The sequence below is a fragment of the Rhinatrema bivittatum genome, chromosome 5 (assembly GCF_901001135.1).
Source record: "Rhinatrema bivittatum chromosome 5, aRhiBiv1.1, whole genome shotgun sequence".
NCBI lineage: Eukaryota > Metazoa > Chordata > Amphibia > Gymnophiona > Rhinatrematidae > Rhinatrema > Rhinatrema bivittatum.
In genome coordinates this window covers 348,409,504-348,431,024 of record NC_042619.1, presented here as the reverse complement: position 1 = coordinate 348,431,024, position 21,521 = coordinate 348,409,504, and the positions used below count along the sequence as shown (strand labels likewise).

Sequence of the window (21,521 nt, the reverse complement as noted above, 5' to 3'; positions counted from 1 at the left end):
GCGTGGGAGAGCATATCCTAGCCAATCAGCGATTCACATGGTTAAAGGTCTGCTCGAAACTGAAATGACGTGTGAAGCCGACCTGATAGAAAACTGTTGTAGTGTTGATTCTGTCTCATGTTTGGACCTGAAAGGGTCCTCCAATGTCGCTCTCATTTATTTAAAATGGCGGCGATCCCTGCTGACGTCAGGAGCCGACCTAATAGAGGACTTCTGTCCTACTTACATAATCTAAGTATCGGACCTGATAGAAACAAGAAAAGTCTGACAACATCCTGCGGTATCACTGGTGACAACTATAAGCTGTGTCTTTAAATATCGATGCTTGATTGTTGAAATGACAGAATATCTCTACATAATATGTAATCAACTGCGATGAACCCCCTTTGAAAAATTTTTACAACAGAGTGTTGAAATTTAATTCATCATTCATACCCCGGGGGGAAGAAGATGTTAGGGTGAAAATCCAAAATGCTTCTTGGAGATTAAGCAATGTCTGTATGTCGCCGCCTCTGGAAGGAAGTGATATATGTTCTAAAACTGTCCACTGTAGTTCTGCAATGGTATGACCAAAGTCTTTAAGGTGTTGTACCATCGGAGCTGTCATCTTAGCTGTTGTAAATCTTGATTTATGCTCTCCCAATCTGACCTTGATCGGTCTCGTGGTACGGCCGATATAAAGTTTCAAAAAAAGTACTCACGGAGGAGGCGGCAGGTTGATGATTATAACCAATCACGTATTGGTGCGGGGACACCTACATTGTATATGAAACCTCCCTCCTACTCTATAAATATATTTTTTGAGTCAGTAAAGTTTTTTTTAGAAAACTCACAGTCCCACGGAGTGTAGGTGTATGAAAGTTTGTTATAATTCCTTAAAGGTAGCACAAATGTTTTTCAAAAAATGATAATCTGTCAGCGATAGAGTTTCTCTTTGATTTCTAGTTAATTATTGAGGATCGCTGAAACTCATGGTGGTTTTTTCTTGATATATCTGGTCTAACTCAGACATTAGCCAAATGATGATTTGGGCACTTATCTGGCTAATAAGATAGCCGGCTAAGTTAGGGGCACATTCTGGGCCTGTAGCTGGGAGGACTTGAGTTAGTCAGATAAGTTATCTGGCTAACTGTGATATTCAGAGTTAGCCAGACAACTTAACTGGCTAAGTCTAGTGAGCCCATAGATCTGTACTAAAGTTAGCTGGCTACATTCTAGCCAGCTAATTTAAGATAGCCGGATATATTCTCACATGGAATGATGGTACATAAAACACTCAAATAAATAAATAAAACAGTGCACTGCACTATTGAATACATTTCCAAAGTTAGCTGGATAAGTTTATCTGGACAGTGACTGAATATTGATCTCCTGGTTTCCAGTGATTCTGCAGGACGACAGAAATCTGTGGCAATGACTGAATTTTGTGGCACTTACCACTAAATCGTATGTGATTAGTGCTCTTGACAATATCAACCACCGCTTCAAAGAGTTGACACATCTAATAAAACCTCCAATATGCCAAATCTCATTTTACATCCTGACTCCAAGTAGAATAAATTCTTGAGGATGCTAAGCCCATTAATTTTGGTTAGTGATGTAGAATTCCATACTTAAGAGGTCTGTTTACTTAAAGTGCATTTGCACATGTTAAACACCAAATCTGACAGCACAGAAAAATTGAGTTAACACTTAGCAAAAATTAATGGGTTGCATTACATGCAAAACATCTCATTAATATTAAAATTACTTATTATGGAATGCAAAATTGAAGCAACTTAGGTTATGCCTCATAAAGCAAAGTTGCTTACCTGTAACAGGTGCTCTCCAAGGACAGCAGGATGTAAGGCTTCACATGTGGATGACATCATGAGACAGTGTAGAATGTTTTGGCCTCAAAACATCTACAAGTTTTGAGCAGGCTTGCTCGGGTACATGCAGCCTGATTCACGTTAGCGTGTTCATGTGGGGCTCCTTCAAACTGTACAATAGTAATGAACTTGGATGTCCAACTCCAAGGGGAGGAAGATGGTTTTTGCTGTACTCAGAGAACTGTTACAGGTAACCAACTTTGTTTTCTCCAAGAACAAGCAGGATAAAAGTCCTCACATGTGGAGAAACCATAGCTACAGACAAACCAGGATAAAAAATATACAAGAACAGTGCCAACGAGCAAAAAGCTTTTGATGGCAACAGGCCATTTTATTATTTTCTGTGTGCTTATATTTTATTTTTAAGGGTAACTTGGATAGAGGGGATGGAGTTGGGTTCTACAGCCTCAAAGGACAGGACAGACTGGTCAAACATACTATTGCATTAGGGTCCCTTCCCAAGCAATAGTGTGATGGGAATGTTTGGCGAGAACTCCATGTCGCAGCCTTGCAGATCTCTTCCATAGATGCTGAAAAGTAGGCTACCAACACTGCCATGGTGTAATACTATAAGCCATACATAGAAACATAGAAATGACGGCAGAAAAAGACCAATCGGCCCATCTAGTCTGCCCAGCAAACTCCCACACTTATTTTCCCATACTTATCTGTTTCATCAACCACCAAATACAGGGCCCTTGTTGGTAACTGTTTGATTCAAATTTCCTGCCATCCCCTGTCATTGATGCAGAGAGTAATGTTGGAGTTGCATCAAAGGTGAGCATAAGGCTTAATGGTTAAGGGTAGTAACCGCCGCATCAAGCAAGTTACCCCAATGCTTGTTTACCCAGACTGCACATATATCCATGTCTTTTTGGTATTGTCTGAATGTAAATACTGTTTTCCACATTTCCCCCTGCCGTTGAAGCAGAGAGCAACGCTGTTTATGCTTTCAAAGTGATGATTCAGGTTTAATTGGTTTAAGGTAGAAACCGCCATAATAAGCTACCCCCACACTTATTGTTGACACAAATTGTGAAGTTCAGTCCTTGTTGGTTGTTGTCTGAATGCAAATCATCTTTTCCACATTTCCCCTTGCCGTTGAAGCAGAGAGCAATGTTGGAGTTGCATTAACCGTGCGAAGGCTTATTAAGGGTAATCCACCCCCATGGTTCTTCTTTTCATTCCCATCCTCTAGCCTTTATGGATTCACAGTGTTTATCTCATGCCCCTTTGAAATCCTTCAGTTTCAGTCTTCACCACTTCCTCTGGAAGGGCATTCCAGGCATCCACCAACCTCTCCGTGAAAAAATACTTCCTGACATTGGTTCTGAGTCTTCCTCCCTGGAGCTTCAAATCGTGACCCCTAGTTCTACTGATTTTTTTCCCAACATAAAAGGTTTGTTGTTGACCATGGATCATTAAAACCTTTCATATCTGAAAGTCTGTATCATATCACCCCCTGCTCTTCCTCTCCTCCAGGGTATACATATTCAGGTTCTTCAGTCTCTCCTCATAAGTCATTTTATGAAGACCATCCACCTTTTTGGTCACCTTTCTCTGGACCGCCTCCATCCTGTCTCTGTCCCTTTGGAGATACGGTCTCCAGAACTGAACACAGTACTCCACGTAAGGCCTCACCAAGGCCCTGTACAAGGGGATCATCACTTCCTTTCTCTTACTAGATATTCCTTCTCTCTATGCAGCCCAGCATTCTTCTGGCTTTAGCTATCGCCTTGTCACACTGAGTTGCCGACTTCAGATTGTTAGATGCTATCACCTCAAGGTCTCTCTCCTGCTCCGTGCACATCAGTCCTTCACACCCCCCCCTCCCCCCCCCATCTTGATATGTATTATCAGATTCAGGCCTGCCTGGGCATAACAGCCAGAGATGCAGTCAACTAGCTAATTAAAAATGGTGCATTTTACAACAGCAATTCCAAGTCTGTTGTGGATCAAATGAAACAAAAAGCCGGTTGGACTTTCAAAGGGCTTTAATCCTCTCCAGATAGAAGTCTAAGGCTCTTTCAGAATCCAAACTGTGTAACTCTTATTTACCTCTGTGGACATGTGGCCTAGGAAAAAATGTTGGAAATATGACTGACTGGTAATGGTGGAAACCTGACACTATCTCCAACTGTGAAAATACATGGTATAAAGTGGATAAGTTACTGGGGCTTGGAGCTCACTGACTATGCTTGTCAAAGTGACTACCACCAAAAATATACATTCCAAGTCAGGTTCTTCAGGTCACAGGAGTCTAGTGGCTCAAAGGGAGATTTCATCAACTGAGTCAATACCACACTGAGATCCTATGATATGAATGAGGCATGATGAGAGTCTTAAACTGAAGCAATCCCCTCATGAAATGGACAAATAAAGGCTTGTACAGAAATGTGTTTTCCTTCTGCATGGTGGTGAAAAGTGCTAATTGCATTGAAGTGAACCCCGACTGAGATAGTCTTCAGACCAGACTCAGAAAGAAGTAAAAATTAATCAAGCAGTTAAAAATGTTTTTTTTAAAGTTTAAATCATTTACAAAAATGAAATAAAAGCAGAAAGATCATGAACACAGATCATGAACACTATATGATATTTCAAAAAGAAAACATTAAGAAATACCCAATGTAAATCATAATCTAGTCCTCATTAAAAAGAAAAAAGGGGGAAGGGGAGAAAAAAAATAGGAAAAGAAATCATTAAGAACCAGGAAGAGGCTGATCTAAACTGTTATAAAATTAACCAGTTATATGGCCACCAAATCATGAATTACAATAAAAGTATATTCTAATTCCCCACATTTTTATCAATGAGAAAAGTTTCTATAATTGAACAATTTTTGTCTGAAGCAGGAGAAAATATTTAGGATCTTTTCCCACAACAAAAGGCAAACCTCTTCTACTAGACCATAGGATTTCTTTGTGGAATCCTTCCCGGAATCCAGAAGAACATCCTCAGATAGATTCAGGTATTGCAAGAGTATATTCTCAACATACATCCTGTGAGGGTTAGGGACCTAATGTTGGGAGGTCACAATCACCCTTGATCTTGAGTGTTGAGAGTTGGGGAATTCCCAACCTGAGAAATTTAATTTGTCTCAGCCAATAAGATTGGGCATCCAAATGGCAGATGAAATTTAATGTGGACAAGTGTGAGGTGATGCATATAGGGAAAAATAACCCATGCTATAATTACACAATGTTGGGTTCCATATTTGGAGCTACCACCCAGGAAAAAGATCTAGGCATCATAGTGGATAATACTTTAAAATCGTCGGCTCAGTGTGTTGCAGCAGTCAAAAAAGCAAACAGGAATTATTAGGAAGGGAATGGTGAATAAAATGGAGGATGTCATAATGCCTCTGTATCGCTCCATGATGAGATCACACTTTGAATACTGTGTACAATTCTGGTCACGGCATCTCAAAATAGATATAGTTGCGATGGAGAAGGTACAGAGAAGGGCAACCAAAATGATAAAGGGGACGGAACAGCTCCCCTATGAGGAAAGGCTGAAGAGGTTAGGGCTGTTCAGCTTGGAGAAGAGACAGCTGAGGGAGGAGATGATAGAGGTCTTTAAGATCATGAGAGGTTTTAGACGAGTAGATGTGAATCAGTTATTTACAATTTTGGATAATTGAAGGACTAGGGGGCATTCCATGAAGTTAGCAAGTAGCATATTTAAGACTTAGAGAAAATTCTTTTTCACTCAGTGCACAATTAAGCTCTGGAATTTGTTGCCAGAGGATGTGGTTAGTGCAGTTAGTGTAGCTGGGTTCAAAAAAGGTTTGGATAAGTTCTTGGAGGAGAAGTCCATTAATGGCTATTAATCAATTATACTTAGGGAATAGCCACTGCTATTAATTGCATCAGTAGCATGGGATCTTCTTGGTGTTTGTGTAATTGCCAGGTTCTTGTGGTCTGGTTTGGCCTCTGTTGGAAACAGGATGCTGGGCTTTATGGACCCTTGGTCTGACCCAGCATGGCAATTTCTTATGTTCTTAAGGAGCTATGAAAATCATAGTTACCCTGTCTCTTATGAATTTCAGTAAGTTTTTTGTCACCAGAAGAACTGGAGAATAAGCATACAGAAGGCCCCGTCTCCAGTCTAGGACTGGTGTGGCTCACTTGTGGAATATCTGGTTTGTTACCTCCCCTTGATTTTTGGTGCCAAGACAGGCACGCATGCTGAGTTGATCGAACTAATTGACCAAGTCCACGATGGAATAGAATACATCATTTCCCCTGATGCAAATTTCTACATTGAAACACGGACCCGTGTCGGGGTTTCTTTGATTGCATGTGAGGCTATACATACAAATTCATCGGTATAAGTACCAGTTTTATGTGCATGTGAAAAATGTATTAAAAAAATGCAATGATCCGACCTATGATTATTAAAAAGGCTATGAAAGCATTTGCATGCTGGTAGAGCCTATTATTAAGTCTTAATGGATTTTCATATCTATGGAGATAATGTTTTGTGTTTAGAAATTTCGTTATAGCCATATAACCAGAGGACTATTAGTTACCCCCTCTGTCCAGGAGTCATTTGTGAGATTGTAAGACCTGACTCAATCCGTCTGTCAGGACAGTCTCGTTGCCCATCAGATACATGGCTCTAAAGGAAATGGCCCAGTCGCAGATCTGGAGTGTCTCCCGAAACAGGAAGTATGAACCTGCCTGCTTATTGATGTAGAACATTGCCTACCTTGTTTGCCAGTTTGGACGAGGCCAATTTTGTTGGCCAACTGAACCCTGAGTGACCTTTGAGCGTACCATATCATCCTTAGCTCTAGGAAATGTATCTGCTGAAGCATTTCCTCAGCAGTTAAAAGTCTCTGGATATAGAACAACTCTAAATAAGCTCTCCAGTTCTGGCTGGATGCATCCATAGTTAAGACAATTTGCATTACAGGGATTTGGAAAGGCATTCTTTAGGCCAAATGAGACAAAATCATGGACCAGGACAGGGAGTTCTCCTTAGAGGCTGCGTGATGCGGATGCTGTTTCTAAGATAGAACCTTTGGTAGCTTATATGGGGGGGGGGGGGGCATATAATTGGAATCTAAGCTGGCAGACAGGAGCAGAAAATAGCCTTCTATGCTGATGACTTTTTGTTGTATATCTTGAACTTTTCATTGTCCAGGATTTTGGGGGTTCTGGAGGAGTAAGGTTTGCTTTTTGGGTATAAGGTGAACACTGACAAATCGGAAATCTTGGCTTTGATTGGCTCTGAGTTTCTGGAGTTAAGACAGAGGATCCTGTATCCTCTGAGGTGGACCTCTGATCACATTAAGTAATGGGTATTTATGTGTCTTCTGACATGAGCACACTGTTCCTACTGAATTATGTTTCTATTATGCCCAAGCTGAGGGAGGCTGTGAAAATATGGAGGGGGCTATATGGAGTTGGCTAGGTAAAATTAATGCAATGCATATGAACCAGTTGCCACAGTTGTTGTAAATATTCATAATGCTCCCCCTGGACATACCTGGGCCCTTTTTCATCATTCTGAATAAAATAGTTACAGGATTTATTTGGAAAGACAAAAAAAAAGAGAATAAATTTGAAGATTCTGCCGAGACCAATAATTTCTTTTTTTTTTTGGGGTGGGGGGGGTGAGTTTGCAGATTTCCAGAAATATCTGGCCACTCTGTTTAATCTTTTCGCCCAATGTTATTGCCCTTCCCCTTCTCAGCACTGGGTGGAATTTGAATGGATAGAACTACATTGCTAGGCTCATGGTATCCATGAAAGATTGGGGACAAAGAGAGACTATACGGTCTGAGGATAGCTGCTAGGAAATGGTAGATGTTTAACGGTGTGGGGAAGAGAGGAACAACTGGTGGGATTTATGTCCATACTGGCATGGGCTACACTGACTGAGGTGTGGCATCAGGATATGAAGGAGATGCTTCGTATCTTTTCTCTTTAACCTTTCCTCAACTTTTCAGTAGAGGGATTTTTTGCTCCTGGGAGGATTTTAAGGATAAGTTTCATCTACAAGACTTTCCCTTTTATGGCTACCTCCAATTAAGGTCTTTTGTTTTGGTAAAGCACAACGGATCTTGAGGTCTTTGTGCTTTCTGGAAAAAGTAGTGCTCATGGTTGGGATAGTTAAGGATCGGCTGAGCCATATTTACAAAGCTATTTGCTGGAGGGAGAAGGTCAAGAGATTACCTAGGATCCCAATCTTGGAAAAGGAATTGAAGAATTCCTGAGGAGGAGGAGGATCAAATCACAGAAGGGGTATGGATGTGTTTCATCTCTGTGAGTATTGTGGAACAGCAATATCGGATCCTGCTTAGAGCTTATCTGAATTTGGTTAAATTGCAAGTAATTAATAAGGGGTGTTTGAAATTGTGCTGGAGAGGGTGTGGGCAGGTTAGGCACCTTACACACATTATATATAGCTGTCCTATGTTGGTAGCTTATTAGAGGGAAGTCAAATGAGCAATTGAAATTATTTCAAAGACTGTGATCCCAGAGGACCCAAGGATTTATCTATTTTTGTTTTTTTACAATGGACCTTATGACCAGAAGCATGCAGAGTCCGATTTAAAAATTTTCCGGTGGGAAGAAGGATAATTTGGGGTAAATGGAGATGTTTGGAGTCTCTTGAAAGAATGTTTAATGCAGTGGCTCTCAAAACAGCCAGTTAGGTTTTCAGGATATCTACAATCAGGTCAATATTAAAAGCTAAACATTTAGACGGCTAACTTGGAGTTAGATGGTTAACTTGGAAAATATGAAGTTAGATGGATAACTTGTGAGTTATCCATCTAAATGGCTTTGAATATTGACTTCCATATGTATAAGATAGTTTGGCATACATTGAAGGCAATGCATGCAAATCTTTCTCATGCATATTCAGTGTGGATAGCCTAAAAACCAGGCTGGGTGTGTACTGAGGACTGGATTGAGAACCCCTAGTTTAATGTATTAAAAAATATAAACCTATAGGAACAGACAATAAAATAATCAAATAATAACTTACAGCTTTCTTTCCAAGTTCTGTCTTAGATAATGTCAAAGCTCCAGCAAGGTAGCATCCAGGTCCTGCTCCTTTAGGAATTCTAGAAAGACAAGTTGTGAAAAGAGTCAATATGGATCTTTTTCTTTTTTATTATTTAAACAAAGCAGAAAGAGACAATTAAAAGCGCCTTACTATGCAGCCTTTGGATTGCCTGTATATAACTGCTTAACTTATTGATTAAAAAAATTACTTTTTAAAAACTGAGAAATTACTACTTAGCTGATACATTTCCTTTTCTTTAAGATAGACAGAAGAAACCAGAACCAGTGGATTATACACCTCTACCTGCAGATGGAGACGGAGCAAAGCTGACATCACAGTGACATCAGCCTGCCAGTATTCTCTTCAAAAGCCAACTGTGGATAGACTAGCAAAAACTGATTAATAACAAATAATCATTTCAGTAATCAGCCAACAGGAAATACTGAGCTCAAACAAAGAATACATCAACATTTGTCTAGAGACTGGACTAAAACTTACCAGTAACCCCCGGAACATGTAGCCATTCAGGAGGACCATAACACAATCATTATGCAGCCAAGGACGGGAAGCTGGATTCATCTGTCTATCCTAAAGAAAAGGAAATCATCAGGAAAGTAGTAATTTCTCATTTCTTAGCATCTAGACAGATGAATCCAAAACCAGTGGGATACACCCAAGCTACTCCTGAATAGGATGGAAGGCTGCCCACGGTCCAGTCAAAACCGCACATGCAAAGACTGCGTCCTCTCGGGCCTGCACATCCAGACGATAATACCTGGAAAAGGTGTGTAAGGAGGACCTCATTGCAGCTCGGCAAATTTCGACGGGAGACAACAATCTAATTTCAACCCATGACAATGCTTGAGCCCTAGTGGAATGAGCCCTATCCTGTTCAGCAACTATGTATGCGACCTTGACTATCTCCTTAATCCAGTGAGCTATTGAAGCCTGCAAAGCCGTCTGGCCTTATTTATTACCATTGTGGAGGACAAACAGGCGATCCATCTTCCGGAAAGGTTTAGAAACCTCCAGATACTTCATGATATGTCTCAACATCCAAGGGTCACAACATGCGATATTCCTCCGCATTTCTTTCCCTATCCATAGATGGTAGGGAAATGGACTGAAAAATCTGAGACCACTTTCAGCAAAAAGGAAGGAACAATATGCAGCTCTATCACCCCTGGAGTTACTCGAAGAAACGGTTCTCAGCAAAACAAGGCCTGCAGCTTGGAAATTTAACATGCCAAACAAATTGCACAAGAAACACCATTCACAAGGTCATTAACAGCAAGGAAAGGTTATGCATCTGTGTAAATGTAGGGCCCGCTAAGAAATCCAAAACCAGAATAAGACTCCACAAGGGTACCGGTAACCGCAAGGGAGGATGAAAATATTTCACTCCTTTTAAGAAAGGAGTCACATCTGGATGAGCTGACAAGGAACCACCATTCATCTGACCCCTGAAACAGGCAAGAGCCACTACTTGCACCTTTAAGGAATTAAGGGCCAACCCTTTATTCCAAAATGAGTGGGATCTTAAATGCATGAGGAAGGACACCTTGAATCTCACACCAAGCCTCAAACATTTGCCAAACCCGCACATAGGCCAAGGAAATGGAGAACTTTCTTGATTGTAGAAAGGTGGCAATCAATATCCATGCTTCAGCAAGCTAGCCCTCTCAAGGGCCATGCCATAAGACAAAATAGAGTTGGAACTTTGTGAAGAAAAGGTCCCTGCTGCAACAGATCCCTGTGCACTGGAAACAGGAGGTGGGAGTCTACCAGGAGCCTTCACAGATCCGCATACCATGGTTTCCTGGGCCAATCTGGTGCCACCAGAAGCACCATCCCTCTGTGACTCTCGACCCTCCAAACCATCCTGCCTAACATGGGTCTTGGGGGAAAGGCATACAGCAGCTTGTCTTTTGGCCATTCTTGCACGAGAACATCGATACCCAGTGACTTCAGACAAGAATCGAGGAACTTTTGCATTTCAAGTTGCCATCAGGTCTAGAAATGGAAGGCCCCTGTAATCGCCTATCAGTTGAAATGCCTTGTCTAATAATACCCATTCTCCTGGATCCAGACTGTCTGCTGAGAAAGTCCCTTACATTGACTTTTCCTGCAATGTGTGAGGCTGAGATCTCCTGAAGATAGACCAACTTATGGAAAGGTCAGAGGTGTATCTCCTGCCACACTTGGTTCCTCCCTGCCAATTGATGTAAGCCATTATCGTTGTATTGTCTCACATTATCTGGACTGCTCAACCCTACAACCTGCTGCTGAAATGCAAGTATGCCAACTGGACTGCCAGGTCTTCTAGCCGATTGATGTTTTGGGATCTACCGAAAGGTTGAGTCCTCTGAAAGGTCGCTCCTCTGTAGGGTTGAAAATGGTTGGATCCCCCTAGCATGACCTCTCATGCCAAAGAAGTTTCTTATCCTCTGGCAACCGAGGAACCAGGGATTCGCAGCACTTATTGGCCAGTTTCTCCAACTTACTACCAAACAAGAGTGAACCTTTAAAGGGCAATTTCCTAAGGTTAGCCGTAGAGGTCACATTGGCTGACCAATTTCTCAGCCATAATCGACGCCTGGCCGCTATTACTGAAGCCACCCCTCTGGTTGATGTGCGGACCAAATCGCAGCCCGCATCTGCCAAAAAGGCGGCTGCTGGCTCCATAACAGCCCTGGAATTCACTCCAGATTCATAGACCTGAGAGAGAAGTAAAAAAGAGCAAGCTACTAGGGAACAACAAGAAGCTATCTGAAGGGTCATTGCCACTGCTTCAAATGCTTGCTTAAGGATGACCTCAATCCTTCTATCATGCACATCCTTCAAGATCACTCCTCCCTACATAGGGACAGCCGTCCGCTTGGAGACGGCACAGATAAGCGCATCCAATTTCAGAAAACGAGAATGCTTTCTCTCCCTGGATCCAGGGGGGTACAGGCCTTTCAAAACCCAACCTCCTTTGAAATTAGCCTCCAGGGCGCACCACTCAAAAACAATAGGTTCTTGAATGGCCTCCATAACAGGGAAAAAACATGAGGCTTTACAAAAGAAACCAAAATGGGATTTTTCATTATCTCAGACATGGAATCAGCCCCAGGTACTCCCAGCATCTTTAATGGCTGGGAAATCAGAGATGGTAACTCATCTCTATGAAAGAACCGCAACCCAGTCCTATACAGTTCCAGTCCCGGAGGAATTTTCCCATCCTCCAGAGTCAGAATAGGCCTCATCATCCATACCATCTGGTTCCCTTTTGAGAAGACATGAAATGTAGATAACACCCCAAATAATTAAAGTATTCCAAATAAACTTACATACATAGAGAAAATATTTATTGTAATTATGTGTGTACGTTTATTTGGAATACTTTAATTATTTGGGATGTTATTTACATTTCATGTTTAACCATATTTTATTCCACCCTTTGGCCTTTTTGCATCTAGTTTTCCCTATTGAGAAGACCTGTTGACAATCTAGGTGTACTTTGGTGCTTAACAGTAGTACTAGGCGAGTGAGAGGGCACAACCTGTGACTATGATCTGCCAAGATTGGTCGAGGCTGAGGACTGCACCTGAAGAAAGGATTGCAATCATTGAAAAAATTCCATCCAAGAAAAGGCAGAAGGATCCATGCCAAAAGCAGAAGGCACTTGTGCTATGCCCACAGAACTTCATTCCCCTGCTGATGAACCAGTTAAGAGAATTCCAAGGTGTCTTTAACCAGGTCCTCATCAGGCTGGGAAGAACCAGGCTTAGTAAAATCCGATAAAGGTAATTTTCCCTGAGCTTCTAAGCAGCGCTGGCACAAGTTAGAGGGCACGCCAGGCTGAGATGCCCAAATATAACAGGCAGCACAGAGGGAAAAGCACTTAGGTTTCTTAGCTATAGGCACTATCAATCTGTTAGTATGCTTAACATTCGACTGAGAGGTATGCATCCAGCTGAATTCACGCTGTAAAATATATACGTCCAAAATTTAGACGTTAAAAATATTTATTTATTTAAACATTTTTGTATACCGAACATATTGTATACACTTCAAGTCGGTTTACAATAAAACAACCGACTGTCTTTAACGACATGTCTTAAAACAAATAAAATATTATAAATGATAAGGCAAAATTAGAAATTAAAATGAAACCCTATAAATAGTAACATTAAATTATACTATAATCAATTAAAAAATAATAAAATACATACATTCATTCAATCTTCAAACTAGTAATAGGGTTAAAAATAAAATAAAATAAAATCTAGTAGTTATATTTTAGTATTTTAATTCCCAGAAAAATCTGTTAGAATCAATCTGTTATAGTGAAAGCTTGCGTGTACAGCCATGTTTTTAGGTGCTTCTTGAAAAACTGAATATTTTCCTCTAATCGTAGCTCGAGCGGGAGGGAATTCCACAATTTAGGGCCAGCTATCGAGAGGGCCCTTTCCCTAACTGCATTGAGGTGAGCTGATTTTACTGAAGGAACAGAAAGAAGAGCCTTGCCTAAGGACCGTAGATTACGAGGAGGTATATGGATATGCAAAGCTGCATTTAGCCATTCATTGTTATTGCCATATATGGCTTTATGAATCAGCGTTAAGCATTTGTATTTTATTCGATAGCTGATAGGAAGCCAATGCAAATTCATTAGAACTGGGGTGATGCGTTCAATTTTAGGCATCCAAAATCTAAGCATCCCAAACTTAAGCACTCAACCAATGTGGCCCAAATTGTGTGTACAAGTAAGCGTGTGCCTAACACAGACACAGCCACTACCTGGACGCCCAAGCAGGCACCTGATTACGCGTCCAAGAACTGAATGCACAACCTGGATGCAAAGTGAGCCGCACTTGCATGAACAGATGGTCCTGAAGAGGGCAGCCTAACGCGCAAGGAAAGGCACACGAAAATGCTGAGGTGGCTTACCTTGCAGTGCACAGAGAAAAGCCTAAATCAGGGCTTAGCCCAAAAAGGGCTGTTCAACCTGTCAGGCTGCTCATGTCCCTTAACCTCCCTCGGGAATGGGAACAAAAGTCTGAACAGTGCACTGAGCACGTAGACTGGAGGAAGGAAGAAGCCCTACAAAACACCCTCCTTTCAGTGTCTGTCTTTTTTTTTTAAGCTTTACCTGTGCTTAGCCCATCCCGGATGAGTACAGAGAATGTCTCCGGCTGCGGGGGGGAAAGGCATATACGATCACTGCCACACTCAGCTTCCTGCACCAGTTGCCTTTCAGCTGTTTTAACAGCAAATTCCATGCTGGCTGAAAATTCCAGCTACCAGACCAAGGCACTCATCTGAGGGACCACAGAAATCACTTCAGGAATTCTCAACCGGGGGAGGGACTATTTGATATCACCGCAGGAGAACAGGGCAAATTAAATTTCCTTCTTTCTTTCTCCTTCCAAAAGTGGAAGCAATCCCCAATAGGGAGGATGCACATCCACCATCTGCTGGAGACGGAGAATACTGGCAGGCTGATGTCACTGCAGGAGTATATATACTGAGATGTCAGCTTTGCTCAGTTTTCATCTGGTCTAGATTTATTTATTTATTTATTTATTTATTTAAAAGTCTTCTATACCGATGTTAGTTGAAACATCACCTCGGTTTACATGGAACAAAAGCAACGGAAATTACAAGTGACAGGGGAAGGGTAAGGGGTACAAAAACCATAAGGAGAGCAGAGAAGCATAGGAACAAACAACAAGTGAACTATAATGTCATAAGAACAAGGTCATAGTCAAATTCAGGTCATGATCCATCACAATTCAATATTCATCAAGGGTGTTGGGGAAAGGCTTGTTTGAATAGCCAGGTTTTGAGCTGGGCTCTGAATTTGGTGATGCAAGGTGTCTAGATAGATTAATCCAGTTCTGGATTAATCTATCTAGACACTAAGAAATACTACATTTGTGAAAATGAAACCTGAAGTTCAGAATGAGTTGTTTCTAAAGCGAATAGTAAAACAGTCATATTTCAATTGTCAATTAATTGCCTGATGACATAAGCACATAAAGTTTGCATTTATCATAAAATGCCCCAGGTATGCCAATAGAAAAAAGTTATTGTATAGCATATAAACAAGAGATAGTATCAGAAGTTATCACATGAATAACTAAGCTTACTGGAAAAGAAAGTAAGTTTGCTTAATGTAAACAGAGTTCTCTGTAGACTGCAGGATGAATCATCCATAATGCATGAGTAACATTTTCCAAAAGTGCAGGAATGGACCCAACTCCAAGAGGTCAGTAGAAGTCTTAAATGAGCATATGCGGGAATTCTAGTGCCTCATGAGGCCCCAGTCTCTTCCAGAGCTTAAGCATTAGCAAGGTAGCCAACTCTCCAGGTACATGGGGGAGTATTAAGTATGGCTGATTCATCATGCTTTCTACAGAGAACCCTATTTACACAGAAAATAGGCAGAAAAGATCATATGGCCCATCTAGTTTGTTCATCTGCCCAATTAAATTAGCTTTATAATTCCTATTACACCCTTAGATATCCCAGATATAATTAGCCCCTAATCCTTGTATTATCCAAAAAATTAAATAACCATTTCACATTTACCTGTTCAAGTCCTTTCATGATTTTGTAGACCTCTATCATATCCCCCCTCAGTCATTTCTTCCCTAAGATGATCAGCCTTCACCTCTTTAGCTTTTCCTCAAAAGGGAGCCGTTCCATGCCCTTTATCATTTTGGTTGCCCTTTTCTGTACTTTTGCCAGTGCAACTATATCTCTTTTAAATGTTGTGGTGGTGGCTGTATGTTTAAAAAGACGGAGTTGTTTTTACAGTAGTTGCTGGTTGTTGATTTGGTTGTCTCTGATTCCGAGGTTTACCCCTGCGTTGAAGAGGGGTATGTTGTTGTTGCTGTTGTGGTCGTTGGTAAGATGGGTATGTCTGTTGACGGAAAGATTGATAAGACCTATAGGGTCTGCGATTGTACGAGGATCGGCGATGACATGGGAAATAACGCCGTGTGCTAGAGTAGGCAGGTTGTGATTGTAATGATTGCACTGCTATAGCTTCGTCTTTTAGTTTCCCCACCGTCTCCTGAAACCGGTCACCAAATAGGTTATCTCCCGTACACAGTAGATTTGCCAATTTTTCATGCAAATCTTCCCTGATAGTGCTCGAACACAACCATGTCATCCTACGGGCTGCTATGGCTGTTGCCGACGCTCTAGATGATGTTTCCAGTCCTTCATATACTGAACGGAGGAGGTGTTGGGAGCACTCCTCCATATCATGGAGCGTCTGTGGAGTTTGATCTGCCGTGGAGGCGAGCAAACCCTTCATAGCTTGGATACATTCATATAAATACTGTACCATATAAAACTGGTGATGCATAATTCTGGTGTTCAGCATTGATTTCTGGTACATTTTCCTGCCAAATTAGTCCAAATACCTATTGTCTTTGGTTGGTGGGTATGTAGTGTGTGTTTTTGACTTTTTGAATCATTGCATCACCGATTCTACCACTATGGAAGCATGAGGTAATTGTGGGAGTGTATACGGCGGGACTTTTCGCATGCAAAATTTAATGTCGGTTTTTCGTGAGACCGCCGTCAGAGAGTGAGGGGTTTCCCAGGATTTTTGGAGAACACTATGTAGTAATTCTTGTGGTGGTAACAAAGTGGGTTCTCCTGGAACGTCAAAAATGTTTAGAAGACCCAAGGTCTCTGATCTTGGGTCTTCCAAACATCTACACTTACATCTAAATGTAAGATGGTACCCACTTCTCCAAGAATCTTGGATATGAAAGATCTTCTGGCGGAGAATATGGTTCTTTTGGTTGTTCCTGTGGATCCGAAGGAAACCCCATCGAGGATGAAGGAGATGTTGGTGGAGATGTGGAATCCACCAGTGTGTCCTGTTTTGTAACTGGAGAATGTGGCCGGTCTGGAACCGGTGATGATGGAGGTTCTACAAATGGTTCCCTTGAGAGATGGACACTCTGTTCTCTGGAGCCGGTCGATGGTTGATTTGATATTTTGAAGGAGGCTTCTAGGGTCTCTTAGAAACTCGCTAGAGACTGCGATAGCTGCCAAAAAGCCTCTTTTGTTTTAGGAGGCATGACAGATTTACCAGCATGGTGTGGTGAAGGATGTGGTGTCGGTTCTTCCGGTACTGGCGGAGACACTGAAGGCGGGATGTGCTCTGGTTTGTGAGCTTTATCTCCTATTCTCCTAGAAGAGCTGAGATATATTAGCGACCTATGAATGTGGTTTAGGATGTTTACTCCTGGAAGAGATGGAGGTAGAGGGGCCGACGTCCCATCCTGAGGTCTTATGTGGAAATGTTTTATGGTGTGAATGATGTTTGTGGTGATGGGTAAGCAGTGGCGCCACATGAGGTTTATCCCTTGATGGTGACCTTTTCTTATGTTTAGGTCTAGATCCCCTTGATGAAGTCTCGGAACGCCGTGGCGTAGAGTCACGAGAAGTGGAGTGGGATAATTGTGGAGATTGATGCCTCCGTTTTAGGCCGCTTCTGCTTGGATGTGTCACTTTTTGTATCTTTAAAGGCATAGGTGTTCACCTATCCTGTGATGGACTCCTTGATCCGTTTCGGGGTTTTTGTTGTTTAGTAATTGGTCTCGGCACTGTACTCTGCACCGACATCTTCGGCGCCGGTCTCTTCGGGGCTGTCGTCTGCACCTGAATCTTCGGCACCATGTCGCTTGGTAGGATTTTCGGCTCCATGGCTCATTCCCGAGACTGTGTCGTATCTCGCGCCCGTCTTGCATGATCACGTGGCGCCGGTCGTTTTGACGAGGCCGATCGGTTGGATCAGATCCCTGATCCAACCGATCAGGGATCCCGGCGAGGAATGAGCCTCCGATGGCTCCGACAGGCTGAAAAGTTCTTTCATTTTGCAGGCCCGCTGTCTTTGGGCCCGAGGGGACATGAGAGCACAAAACTCACAATCCCCCGCGTTGTGATTGGCACCGAGGCAGTGATAACATCGGTCATGGCCATCCGTGACCGACATTACCTTGCCGCAGCGACTTGAATCCAGATTTCGACATTCTCTGAGGAGAAAGTTAGCTCCACATGCAATCCCGCGCGCGGAAAGAAACAGACTGAGGAGAATCTGTTACTTTCCTGTGCGGGAACACACGCGCAGTCGCAGAGACTAAAAAGCCAAACCTCTGCTTAATAAAGCTCCGCCTCCCGGACCTGATTGACAGATCCCATGACAGCATGGCTAATTCAGCCCTGCTATCAATGGGAAAGAACAAACTTCTTGCAGAACAGGCAGAAAGAACTTGCAGGAAATGCAGCTGGTGCACACAGCAAGGGCATAATACTTTACACCTGGATAGGAGCAAGTGCAAAGTTCGTAAGGAAATCTGAAAATTAAATTCATTTCCTGGATATACCTCCACCCACGCTTTGATGCAGATTACAGTACACATGCTGTATCAGAGGGGAGGGGAAGGCAGCAATAATCAAAGAACTTTTTTGATTGCGTCCCATGTACAAAAGAATGCAGCATTTCATTGTTCATCATAAAATGAAAACTCTTTACGGAATAACTAGATATCTTTTAGAAAAGAGACAGAATATACAAATAATTGTGTCATTTTATAATCTTCTCTTGTAATGAGATCCTTCTCAGTCACTCACTTGTCATCTGGCAAAGATGTTATAAAGAAGGGTTGGCTGTGCTTTGGTGGCAGCATTAAACTGCTTGATTTTTTCTTCCCCAAAAGTGCTGCATTGTGGCTTTCATAAATATCTAAGCTCAAAGCATTAGATATCCGGTGAGAAACAATAAATGGAAGATCTTTAAGGCGCTCTAGTTCATTCATCTGCTCGTGACGAACTTGGAGACGAATGTTATAATCACCTTTATCCAGCTTCACAGAGTACTGAAAAGAGAGAAGAAAATATAATTTGGGATTTATGTTATTATTATTTATTTATTATTTAAGGGTTTCTTATATACCGAGGCACGTTTGCAAAACATCACCTCGGTTCACAATGTAACATAACTTAGCAACAAGCTTTACAATAATAACATTAACAGGTAGGGGGGGTTAACAAGGGCAGGAGATGATAATACGAGAAATATATACAAATGTACAAGTTGATTTTAACAAGCATTTCACAATGTCACAAGCATTTCACTAAATTGAATGTGTCAATTTTGCATATTTGAGGAGGATAGGATACAAATAATTATTTTCCTCTCTCTTATACGTTTTATTAAGTGATTATTGCACTATATGTAAAGCAGTGGACATATGGCTATTTCAGCAGGTGCACTGTTAGTGTCCGTGGGTAAAGACAAAACTTATCACTTCAATAGCACTATTCAACATATGCAATGCTGTACAAAATCATATAAGGGACATTCCCCTTTTCAGTAGAGCTTACAACTTAATCAAGACATATTTAGGACAAAAGAAAATTTGGGAATTTTATCTATCACGAAAATGTTAAAATCCATGTCTGTAAGCGGGACAATCAAGGGTTAAGATTTAAAAGTAGCCTCAAAAAGATGGGTTTTTAGATTAGATTTAAATAAAGCAAGAGAAGGAGCATGACGTACCAACTCAGGAAGTCTGTTCCAATCATAAGTGGCAGCCAGGTGGAAAACACAGAACTGAGAACTGGCACTAGACAAGAAGGGTATAGATGGGCTTGCTTGATGAGCAGAGCTCACAAGGAGGGGTGTAGAAAGAAATAGGTAGTGAGGACTCCTGAAGGTAAATAAGAGGAGCTTGAACTATATGCAGATATGGATAGGGAGCTAATGTGGTGAATTGAGAAGAGGGGTTATATGTGCGCAGAGACTTTGATGAAAGATCATGCAGCTTAATTTTGGATAGGTGATATTTGAGAGGGATGATTCACTAGGAGACCTGAAAGGAACAGCTTGCAGTAATCAAAGCAGTAGGTAATGAGAGAGTGGATAAATGTTCTAATAGTTTGTTCAGAAAGGAAAGGAAGCATATTGGTGATGTTTAGAGAAAGAAACGTTAGCAGTGTTTTGAATATGTAAAGAGAAAGAGAGAGAGAGAGAGAGAGAGAGAAGAGTCAACAGTGACTCCAAGGTTAAGGGCTGAAAGTACAGGGAGGATTACGGTGTTATTCACAGAAACAGAGAAAGCAGGATGAGAGGAAGGCGGCTTGGGGGTGGGGGGAGAAGAGGAGATCTGTCTTGGCCATGTTGAATTTAAGATGGCAATGGGACATCAGGCAACATCAGACAAGCAGGCTGAGATTTAGAACTGGATTCCTGATGAAATTTCCTGTATAGAGAACTAAATCTGGGAACCATCAGCATAAATATGGTATTGAAAGCCAATGAGAGGAAATCAGAGCAAAAAATTAGTATACAGAGAGAAAAAATAGTGGCTCAGGGCAGAGACCTAAAACACACTAATTGATAGTGGGATGGCAGTAGAGGAGGATATGCCACAGGACACACTAAATATGCAATGGGAGAAGTAAGAAGAGAAACAAGATAGGATGGAGATCCAAAATCCACGTGAGTAAAGAGAATCAAGGAGAATATGGTGATTAACGGTGTCAAAAGCAGGAAGTAGTCCAAGGAGCATAAGGATTGAGTAAAAGCCTTTGGTTTTAGCTATAAACATATCATTGGAGACTTTGGCAAAGGCTGTTACTATGGAAAGCAGAGAGCAAAACCCAGACTGGAGTGGATCGAGATGAAAGAAAGTCAAGACAGTAGATGTAGTTTGGTGGTAAAAGTGAGTGGGGCGATGGCATGATAGTTAACAGTTCAGGTAGGGTCCAGTAAGGGATTTTTGAGAAGTGGTCTGATCACAGCATGTTTGATGGGAGCTGAAACAGAAGCAGTGGAAAGTGATAGACTGAGGATGCGACAGATGGAAGGGGTGACATCAGGGGAAATAGAGCTGGGTGAGAACAGGGTCAGAAAACAAGTAGTCAATTTGGGCAGCAGGATGGTAGTCCTCACATATGGGTGACATCATCAGGATGGAGCACAATCACGGAAAGCTTCTGTCAAAGTTTCCAGAACTTTGACTGGCCCCTACTGGGCATGCCCAGCACGGCACTAACCCTGCAGCCAGCAGGGGTCCCTCTTCAGTCTTATTTGAAAGCTACAGGCAGTGCCGAAAAATAAAGTGATAAAACATTACAAACCCAACACCACGGGGCAGCGGGCGGGTTTCGTGAGGGCTAACATCCTGCTGTCCTGTGAGAATACCTGTTACAGGTAAGCAACATTTGCTTTCTCACAGGACAAGGAGGATGGTAGTTCTCACATATGGGTGAGTACTGAGCTGAGGATGTCCGAACATGCACCAAATGTACCCAAAGGTGTGCAACAGGCACAGCAACTGGGGTGGAATTTGGGAGAGGGCATCCTGAACCCCACCGGGCAGGCGCAAGGGTGTTGGTACGTCATGTAAACCGGCATGATGTGTTTGCAACATGAATGCCGGTATATAAAAATTTTAAATAAAATAAATAAATAAATAAATGTTGTAAACAGGTTAAGAAGGACAGACTGGCCGAAGATGGAATCTTGTCTTCCGGCTTTGTCCAAGCAATAGTGGGCTGCGAAGGTATGGAGAGAACTCCAGGTGGCAGCCCTGCAAATGTCAGGAAGCGGCA

At 41.9% G+C, this 21,521-nt stretch overlaps 1 protein-coding gene across 5 annotated transcripts in view; it reads right to left on the bottom strand.

Annotated features, from left to right (window-relative positions):
- TPP2 (tripeptidyl peptidase 2) overlaps nucleotides 1–21,521 on the bottom strand; it is a 315,654-nt gene that overhangs the window by 79,694 nt on the left and 214,439 nt on the right. For all 5 annotated transcript variants that reach the window (XR_003857142.1, XR_003857143.1, XM_029604520.1 and 2 more), the window contains exons 22-23: nucleotides 18,537–18,781; nucleotides 8,871–8,949 (exon numbers count right to left, since the gene is read on the bottom strand). Coding sequence is in view for 3 of the 5 variants with exons in the window: in XM_029604520.1 (XP_029460380.1) it covers nucleotides 8,871–8,949; nucleotides 18,537–18,781 (324 nt within the window). In the remaining 2 variants the exon portion in view is untranslated. The remainder of the gene's footprint in view (nucleotides 1–8,870; nucleotides 8,950–18,536; nucleotides 18,782–21,521) is intronic.